This window comes from Olea europaea, chromosome 6, assembly GCF_002742605.1.
Source record: "Olea europaea var. sylvestris chromosome 6, O_europaea_v1, whole genome shotgun sequence".
NCBI lineage: Eukaryota > Viridiplantae > Streptophyta > Magnoliopsida > Lamiales > Oleaceae > Olea > Olea europaea.
The window spans coordinates 9,625,748-9,635,057 of NC_036242.1; the positions used below are offsets into that span (position 1 = coordinate 9,625,748).

The 9,310-nt window shown below is 36.7% G+C and overlaps 3 protein-coding genes across 3 annotated transcripts; 2 read left to right on the top strand and 1 right to left on the bottom strand.

Moving 5' to 3' along the window:
- The first annotated feature begins 276 nt into the window (after nucleotides 1-276).
- LOC111395777 (CASP-like protein 2A1) lies at nucleotides 277-1,550 on the top strand. The gene is made up of 3 exons (XM_023021926.1): nucleotides 277-577; nucleotides 659-776; nucleotides 1,098-1,550. The coding sequence occupies exons 1-3, from the start codon at nucleotides 372-374 to the stop codon at nucleotides 1,368-1,370; spliced, it is 597 nt and encodes a 198-aa protein (XP_022877694.1). The 5' UTR covers nucleotides 277-371; the 3' UTR covers nucleotides 1,371-1,550.
- Nucleotides 1,551-1,636: 86 nt separating this feature from the next.
- LOC111395778 (DNA-directed RNA polymerases II, IV and V subunit 12) lies at nucleotides 1,637-4,647 on the bottom strand. The gene is made up of 3 exons (XM_023021927.1): nucleotides 4,518-4,647; nucleotides 4,336-4,428; nucleotides 1,637-1,889 (listed from the first exon to the last, which is right to left on the bottom strand). Exons 1-3 carry the CDS (start codon nucleotides 4,555-4,557, stop codon nucleotides 1,867-1,869), a joined length of 156 nt encoding a protein of 51 aa, XP_022877695.1. The 5' UTR covers nucleotides 4,558-4,647; the 3' UTR covers nucleotides 1,637-1,866.
- Nucleotides 4,648-5,173: 526 nt separating this feature from the next.
- LOC111396485 lies at nucleotides 5,174-7,892 on the top strand. Its single transcript, XM_023022910.1, has 2 exons — nucleotides 5,174-5,410; nucleotides 5,680-7,892. The coding sequence occupies exons 1-2, from the start codon at nucleotides 5,383-5,385 to the stop codon at nucleotides 7,113-7,115; spliced, it is 1,464 nt and encodes a 487-aa protein (XP_022878678.1). The 5' UTR covers nucleotides 5,174-5,382; the 3' UTR covers nucleotides 7,116-7,892.
- Nucleotides 7,893-9,310: the final 1,418 nt, after the last annotated feature.

The following is a 9,310-nucleotide window of genomic DNA, read 5'->3' on the forward strand; positions in this document are numbered from 1 at the left end:
GTGTAATATAATTTTATGAAATTGTGTGATTAAAAATGAGAGAAAAAAAATTTTAATTTAATGTAATGAAAAATAATGGAGCTCAAACAGTAGCTTGGTACGATTTGATCGTGTCCAGCCTAGATCATAGCATGTTCTCATCATAGCTGTTTTCCCATAAATAGACATACAGACGCAGAGAGAGGGCGGGAAGTGTCCATGCAAGTGCATTGAAAACTGTGTAATCCTTTAATGAACATTTAATTCATTTACACCAAACCTTACCTATATTCATCAATAAGTAGTGATGTGCACGGTTACCAACTCTCCCTAGTCACTCCCATCTTTCTTGATAAACATTAAGAGGCAAGTAGACACAAAAATTCCCTGCAATGGAGGGCAAGAGAATGAAAGATAATGCACAGATTGAAAAGGGCACAACTGAAAATGAAAATGGAAGCTCCACCATGCGCACGGTGGAGACACTTCTGCGCATCCTGCCGATGGCTCTGTGTATGGGGGCGCTAGTCATCATGCTCAAGGATTCACAGATTAATGATTTTGGATCCTTGCACTATTCTGATATTGGTGCTTTCAGGTATATTTTAATGAGTTTTTGTGATTTTAGCATATAAATTAAGACGCATTGGCGATTATGAAAAGGGGGGTGTTTGTGCAGATATTTAGTGCATGCTAGTGGCATTTGTGCTGGTTATTCTCTTCTCTCTGCCGTCGCTGCCGCCATACCAAAGCAATCGACCATGTCACGAGCCTGGACATTCTTCATTCTCGACCAGGTATGCTCATATTCAGAACCTGTGTGATATGTTTCTTGAAAAGTCAAAATATCTTTTGAAACTGAGAAAGTACATTTAAACTTAAGTATATCTAAAAGGAGCTTTTTACGAAGACTTAACCAAAGAAAACTTACTCATGAATATCCTCTTCTAGAAACAAAAATAGAATCAAGCACTTATTCTGCTCTATTTCTTTACTTTCAGAGTCCCGTCACATAAAATGATTCTAACCAGGCAAAAGACTAGTTTTATTTTATTTTATTATTATTATTATTATTATTATTATTATTTTAGATGTAAATTTCGTATTGTTTCGTGCAGCTTCTGACCTACATGATCCTGGCTGCGGCTGCCATATCGGCGGAGGTGGTGTACTTGGCCTATAAAGGAGACGCCGCCATTACATGGAGCCAAGCTTGCGGATCATTCGGTGGTTTTTGCCGAAGGGCCACCGCAGCCATAGCAATAACATTCATTGTTACTCTTTGCTATGCAGGGCTCACACTCATTTCCTCTTATAGGCTTTTCAGCAAATATGATCCACCAGTTGCCCATAATAACAGAGGGGTTGAGATTGCCACCTTCCATGGCTAATTCCGACCTCATCTTCGGCCAATCTCCACCATCCACGCCCTACAGCTGATTTTACCGTCGTCTCCTCCCAATCTATGATCCTGACTAGTCTTGTAAACAGCAGTCTCCTCCCAATCTATGATCCTGACTAGTCTTGTAAACAGCACATCTAGTAAAATGTAAAATCTTTATTCAAGAGTCCCTTGCTTCTGTTTTCTGTGTTTAAATGCGAAACTTTGCTTATCAAAGTTTCCAGGGTCGAGATATATTCTAAAGGGCCTGTAACAAGTATTAATCACTAATATAATAGAACCAAGTTATGTTTTCAGAACACAAAGCAAGTGTGCAACTCAATCAACAAGCAGCACGACACAATAAGTGAATTTTTACAGAATAACAGTCCCCATCGACTTATAAAACATCAGTAAACATGTAGTAGTGGTAGGGCAGTAAAAAATGCTTAATGTTGAAAATATCATTTGCACTGGAGCTTCGAGTCTGGCTGTTTCACCCAGATTCACCGTGCTTCATATTGGACAACTGCAAAGGGTAATATAAATCATAGTAACAGTAATTACCAAAGAGAAATTATGTGAATCTTCAATCAGCTAGTCTCAAAAAGCTTATGTTGCATTTTCGAAGGGACAATATCATTGCCTACTTAGTGAAAAGGATCAAGACTAATCCTGGAGTTTAGAAGTACCCATATGAAATGCAATATATCGATGTGAACCGTGTTCTGAAACCAATAATCCATTATAATTAACAGAGGTGTAATGCAGAAGACAAGATTAAAACAGGTTAAAAATGGAAAGATATAATAGTTAAGTCTTGTAGAGCGCTGTTTTTGTCCTTTATAATTTCAACAATTTTCAAGAAGATCCCATGTTCTTTATCGCCCTCTACCATGGATTCCCACGCTTATTCAAGAAAAATTGAAGTTAGGGCAACCAAAATCCATGAATATTATTAAATGGGTAAAATTCTAGAGGTGAGAGGATAGAGAACAGTTCTCCTCAAATCAATGAATGGGACCCTACCATAGCTGGTTTTGATTAAAAAACCGTTTGTGCATCTTCTAGGTCAGACAATCCACCATGTGATACCCTAGATTATCGAAGAGCAGAAATTGTGATTGGAAGACTTGCAATAAGTGTCATATTTATTTTAAGCAACATCAGCCTACTTAAAAGGACTCCCATCTAAAAATCTATGCCCCCACCTCCGACTGTGATGAGCTCCATTCAAAGCTCGAGTCTACTCCATAGTGGTTGCTCGCCATTCATTTATTTCAAGACCCCATAGGTAGGTGGAGAGTCAGAATTTGTCTAAAATGAGGACAACATACAACTTGCAAGAAAGAGAAGAACACTCAACAAATAAAAGGTGTTGGATATGGAACAGACTGTATTCTTTTTGTTTTAGGATATTAACTTGGCAGAATAGTTAATATGCTTAATATCCATAAAAACAAGAATATATATAAGAAGCTAAAACCATATTATTATCACAAGATTTAGTTTATTTCATTAATCCACCTACGAATCAAGAAGACCACGCTTATCTTTATCCCTTTGCACCTGGCTGTTCTATTATCTCAAGAATTGTCAAAGACAAATAGACTTCAATTTACATACCATAATAACCAGATGCAGTAGCCTTAAAATTGCCCTTAAAATTTCATCATTACAACAAGATGAAACTCAGCATTTTAAACTTGTATTTCAACTACACATCACAAGCATGTTTATTAAAGGTCAAATTCACCAGTTATTGAAACCTAGCATATTTCACAATTATCATCTCCTTTACTACCTAACTATGATAAAGCATTCTTATCTCTTAATCAAACATATTTCATGGTACAAAAAAAAAGGTTCATTAATATTGATCGTGAGACTCCAGTCCACTTTCCAGCTATACGATATTAAGTGCTTATTTGGGAGAGCTAAAAAGTTGATCTTGAAAAATGATGTGGTGGGTCCTAAATGTGCAGTTAAAATTAAGAGTATTGCTATTCGTAATGAAGACTGCTAGTAATCGCCCTATGTGGCATATACTTGACAATTTGGTATTTGATAAATAGATATGGTAGTTATTTTTTGAATTATACATCAAATGAAAAACTGTCAAGTCTACGCCACATAAGGCGACTGCCGGTAGTCTTCACTGCGAAGAATATTATTCTAAAATTAATGGTTCACTGAGACTTCAACTTTTTGAGCTTTCTCAAACCAGCACTAAATTTACCATAACCCTGTTTCATTAAAATTTAAAAAAATGCAATTTGTTTTCTCTTTCCGAGAAATGTGGGTATAAACAGAATTTATACAGGCAAATTTCCAGTTTGTTAAACAGAAATTATGCGTAAAAACTTGAAAAATATAGACCAGTTTCAGTAACATAAAGTTGTAAAGATTGCTCAAAAAATAAATAAATTATTAAGTAATATTTTCTACAAATTTGGAAGTATTACTAAACTCAAGGGAATAATTAAACTATCTTTCCAGAGATAATCTTTGAAATTTAGATTTACCCAACATTTATCTTTTCTCCACTTTCATTGGAAATAAATGGAGCTTTAGACCACCAAACATAGAGAATTTTTCTAGCCAAGCAAAACCGGGAAATTTTATCTTTACCAACATAATACAAATACCAAAATTTTCAAAATCTCTAACATGAAAACCACTTGAAATATTGAGGCTTCAGCTGAAAGTCGAGCCTTGGACATCCATCCCAGAGGATAAAAAGAACTAATCAAACAAAAATTACTGCAAGAACCCTTCTGATATTACTCTTACCCCACAAAGAATGCAAAGAAACAAAACCTCAAAATATATTCCATAATAAAGAAACAAAAGAACTAATCCACTAACCTAGTTGTTAATCAATCATAACAAACTACAAAATTATCGAATAAAAAAAAGTAAACAAAAATATATTCCATTATAAAGAAATTGCTGCAATCGATAAAGAAAATTACTTCTGCGGGTCCGTTTCTTGTAAAGAATTCGATAACCACACTCGCGGCACTGAATCACGTCCCCTGGCTTCAGCGTGTTCTCTTGTCCGCAATCTGCAAACCCACTTTTATCATTCTATAATCAGCTAAGCAAATTTAACCCCACACAAAAAGTCAAGAACACATTATAGGGTTCAAAGTACCTCCACAGATGTAGCTGACGGGTTCAGGCTGAGGATCCATTCTTAGCTATCAAACGCAGAGCAATTTAGGTCTTTAAGGTCTCGGATTGAAAAAGATTAGGGTTTATTAAAAAACGAAATAGGGTTTTTGGTTTTTTTTTTGCTCTCTTGACCGAAATTACCAATCACCGTTTGCCAGTTGTAAATAGTAGCTTTAGGTTTCGTATTGGTCATTAAATTTTAACTTTTTGTCAAAGAAGACCTCAACTTATATTTTTGTTTCAATTTGACTATTTCATCTCGATCGGCAAAATTTATTGCTTGATCCAATTTTTTTTTTCTTTAGCACGTTTCATTTTCTACCATGGAAGGCTTACTCTTTTATAAAACATAAGCAAAGTGCACCGTAAGAAATAAAATTGGGTCGTAATTTTGTGGGTTAATCCCCTAAATGGTCATTAAACTCTGCCAAAAGCCCCCAAAGGGTCACTGAACTTCAAAAATTTCCTGGTTAGTCACTCAACTTTGCCAAATGGGATCCCATCCATCACCGACTTGACTCCGTTAGTAATATTTGACAATTTGGTCCACTTGTCTGACAAAAGAGGTAATGTGGCATGATTTTAAAGCTAGAAAAAAAATCTTGAAAGAGAGAACCACGTAAAAGGCTGGGAAAAATCATTTTAAACACCCAAACCTTTATTTTCCCCTAAATTCAGATTCCTCAAACCATCTCTTCCCGTCGTCGGCAATCAATGGCTCTAAACTGGAAATCGACACATCCAAACACCGACGATTTTAGTTGAAAAATTGCAAGCCCAAAAACTCCAAAATAATGACCCGTTCGCGGCTGATTTGGCGACCTGTTCGTGGCTGAGTTCGCGACATGCTTGGTGTTGAGAGTGAATCTACAGGTATTTGTTAGTTCTTTGACTCACAAATCTTCAAATACATATTATTTAAGTTTTTTTCTTTTATTAATGAAGAAGATTTGCATGGCATTTTTCATGCTTATCATGAATATATATATATATATATATAGTCATTTTGTCCCAAATCTACAACTTGCATGTATCTGTAGTTTATTTTGCCCGTTGGATTGGAATTTTTCAACCTTTGCTGTAATAAGTGTCTCTGTAGTTTATGGGTATGCAGATTTATGTACTTGTTTTTATGATTGCAGATGAAGACCCTGACTTCAACGACTCGGACTACAATGTATATGATGATGATGATTGCTTATTCGATCGTAATGTGACCGAAGGCATCGAAATGGGTATGCATATTGTGGAACGGGTAGAAGGCCAAGAATTTGATAGTTCTTCGTATGCATCATCGGAGGAGCTAAACTTCTTAAGTGGTTCAGATTCGGAGGGATTAAGTGGTAAACTCAATTATCCTGAATATTATGTTGGTAGTGAGAAGAGAAATCCTCAATTTGAGGTGGGGTTATTGTTTGCGACGTTTGAGGAATTAAAATCTGCGGTGAGGGATTATGCGGTATTCAATCAAGTTGAACCGATTTTCAAATGCAACGAGAAAAATAAATTGCATTGTGTTTGCAAGGAAGGTTGTCCATGGAAGTTGTGGGCTTCGAAGATACAAGGTCGAGAAATGGTCCAGATTAAAATGTATGACCCTAGGCACACTTGCTTTAAGGCACGTGCAAATAAGTACGTAACCTATAAGTGGTTGGCCGATTACTATTTGGATAATTTCAAATCCGATCCTAATTGGAAGACAAAAAATATTAGAGCTACAGTTAGAATGGATTCGGAAGTGCACATTACTAAGAAAGTAGCTTCAAACGCTAGAAAGTACGCCAAAGTATTAGTAGAGGGGAGTGATGAGGAACAATTTGCGATGTTAGGATGCTATGCTGACGAATTAAGGAGAACAAATCCAGGTTCAACCGTGCTTATCTCTCAAGTGGATAATGTGTTCAGGGGTATTTATGTTTGCATAGAGGCATGTAAGAAGGGTTTTCTGCAGGGGTGTAGACGCTTTGTCGATGTTGATGGATGTTTTTTGAAAGGGAAATATGGTGGTCAACTGCTAACAGCAGTTGGCGTAGATGCAGATGATTGTATATACCCGATTGCATATGCAATTGTGGAGAGGGAGAACACTAGTTCGTGGAGGTGGTTTTTGACGTTGTTGTCTGAAGATCTTGCTATAGAAAATTGGCCATCTGTGACCTTCATGAGCGATAGACAAAGGAGAATAATTAATGTTGTTGCTGAATTATTTCCAGAAGCCGAACATAGATTTTGTGTCCGACACATGTATCAGAATTTCTTTAGGAGTGACTTTAAGGGTAAGGAATTGAAAGACTATTTGTGGGGTGCAGCAAAATCTAGTCACTTTGCATCTTTTAAATATTGGATGGCTAAGATTGAAAATGCCAAGAAGGAGGCACATGGATGGTTGATGACAAAGTCACCAAACGAATGGAGTATATCTCATTTTTCAAATCAATCGAAGTGTGAGATGCTCCTTAATAATCTTTGTGAATGCTTTAACAACTTCATTTTGGAAGAAAGGGAAAAATCATTGTTAGATATGTTGGTAGGCATTCAGATGAAACTCATCCATAGAATTCAGGTAAAGCGAGACTAGTTAAGATATTATAACAAACCCATATGTGCCAAAATACAAAAGAAGTTGGAGAAGTGCTGTGATGCAGCCCGTGAATGTATCTTGAGATGGAACGGGCTAAACCAATATCAAGTTGAGAGTTCATATGGAGAATTTGTTGTGGACATGGATAGTCGAACGTGTGCCTGTAGGCGATGGCAGATTTCTGGCATTCCATGTCCACATGCCATTGCTTGCATTTTGGATATGGGTCACAAGATAAGAGATTACGTCTCCGACTGGTGTAAGGTTGAGACCTACATGAGCACATACGAGAATGTTATATACCCTATTAATGGTAAGGCGTTATGGCTTGAATGTTCAAATTTCCCTGTTTTGCCTCCCCCTTGGTATATTCCTTCAACAGGAAGAAAACAAAAAAAGAGAAGAAAAGGACCTGATGAAGATGGACAATCCCAGTCACAGACACATTCACAGTCACAATCACAAGTAAGAAAAAAGGGTGTTGTATACATGACATGTTCTATTTGTGGGGAAAAGGAACATAACAAAAGGCACCATAAGTTCGTAGAACCAGAAGTTCATGAAAGCGGAGAGTGGTTAGATGGAGATTAGAAGCTGCCAAAGCACCAGCAGGGATAAAAATGTGGATATCTTTTGGTTTGTATTTTGTTTGGAAGCAGCCAAGCTATCTGATAAATGTCGGAGTTTGTTTTGTAGTATTTTGGTTGTCCGGCTATTTAGAAGATATGATATGATTTTGTTTGGAGCAATGTAATTACACTTGAATTTAATGAGTATTTTGTGCACCTGCATTTCAATTTTGCTATGTTTATGGTTGTCCAGTGATAAAAAATTTGGTCCATTGGAAGATATAATAATAATAATAATAATAATAATAATAATAATAATAATAATAATAATAATAATAATAACCCATTGATAATAATAACATCCCATTGATTTACTAGAAAGATGTTACAACAAAAGTAATACAACATTCCATATTATATTTTTCTAATTGAACCGAGAACTACAACATATTTGAAGTTCCTACAACAGATGCTATATATAATACTAGAGCTCTTTCGAATTGTGCTAGAGACCAATGTTGATGTAATGGGATCTGCAACAGAGAGTGGTTTCTTAGACTTAAGCTCATTGGCAGGGCATGACAAAATTCCCCTGGAACAATGTGGATTTTTCCTAAAAAACTAGCTTGATCTTTTGTCACTGACCACCCGTGGTTCCACCCCGCTAGATGGAGTGTTAATTGATCATGAATGAGATTTTGAGTTTCTTGGCAAAAAAACCCAGCAACTGAAATGCACCACTCACAAGAAGAAATTAAAAATCCAACCAACAGCAACACCAGACCATCTTCCAATTAGCTTTATTTGATATTTAAAAGCACCACACATCAATTGTTACTTAAATGCTCTATTTGATCAAAATAATGGCATATTTCGACCATTGGACCTTTCTTCCAATCAGCTTTGGTTGTATGTAGGTGCATTATTCAAAGATGGAGGAGGTCTCGGTCTCTCATATTGAGCAAAAATAACACATCCATCTAGATTAAGCATAGCATAAAACATGATTTTGGAGCACACACAGACAGACTTAATTATGTCATCTAGCGACCATCAAGCAACTTATCCTTAATCTTTACCATCATTCCCTTCTTCTCATGCTGCTGTCGTTCACCATATCAATAGCCTCCTCAGGTCCCAGCTCGACCAGCATCCACATAATTATCCAGCTAGCGGCCCGTCGATGTTGTTCCCCGGCCGGCCAGCTCGGCCAACATCAACTATGCTTGGGGCAATTCCACCAAGAGTTCCATAAGCTCCAATTTGGTAAGAGAGATTTTGAATTTGGGGAAAAATAAGGGTTTAGGTGTTTAAAATGATTTTTCCCAGCCTTTTACGTGGTTCTCTCTTTCAAGAATTTTTTTTCCAGCTTTAAAACCTTGCCACATCACCTCTTTTGTCAAACAAGTGGACCAAATTGTCAAATATTACTAACAGAGTCAGGTCGGTGAAGGATGGGATCCCATTTGGCAAAGTTGAGTGACTAACCAGGGGATTTTTGAAGTTCAGTGACCCTTTGGGGACTTTCGGCAAAGTTTAGTGACCATTTAGAGGATTAACCCTAATTTTGTTGGCAAAGTCCCGTGTGGTAATGATCATAAATGGAATGGTCAAATTGAAGCA

Bases quoted from the DNA above. Each gene is read 5' to 3' on its own strand.
- LOC111395777 (XM_023021926.1), top strand. From the start codon at position 372: ATGGAGGGCAAGAGAATGAAAGATAATGCACAGATTGAAAAGGGCACA. The intron at 578-658 runs GTATATTTTAAT...GTGTTTGTGCAG, and splicing joins TCTGATATTGGTGCTTTCAG to ATATTTAGTGCATGCTAGTG. The intron at 777-1,097 runs GTATGCTCATAT...TGTTTCGTGCAG, and splicing joins CATTCTTCATTCTCGACCAG to CTTCTGACCTACATGATCCT.
- LOC111395778 (XM_023021927.1), bottom strand. From the start codon at position 4,557: ATGGATCCTCAGCCTGAACCCGTCAGCTACATCTGTGGAG. The intron at 4,429-4,517 runs GTACTTTGAACC...GTGGGTTTGCAG, and splicing joins CGTCAGCTACATCTGTGGAG to ATTGCGGACAAGAGAACACG. The intron at 1,890-4,335 runs GTAATTTTCTTT...TACCCTTTGCAG, and splicing joins CAAGAAACGGACCCGCAGAA to TTGTCCAATATGAAGCACGG.
- LOC111396485 (XM_023022910.1), top strand. From the start codon at position 5,383: ATGCTTGGTGTTGAGAGTGAATCTACAG. The intron at 5,411-5,679 runs GTATTTGTTAGT...TTATGATTGCAG, and splicing joins TGTTGAGAGTGAATCTACAG to ATGAAGACCCTGACTTCAAC.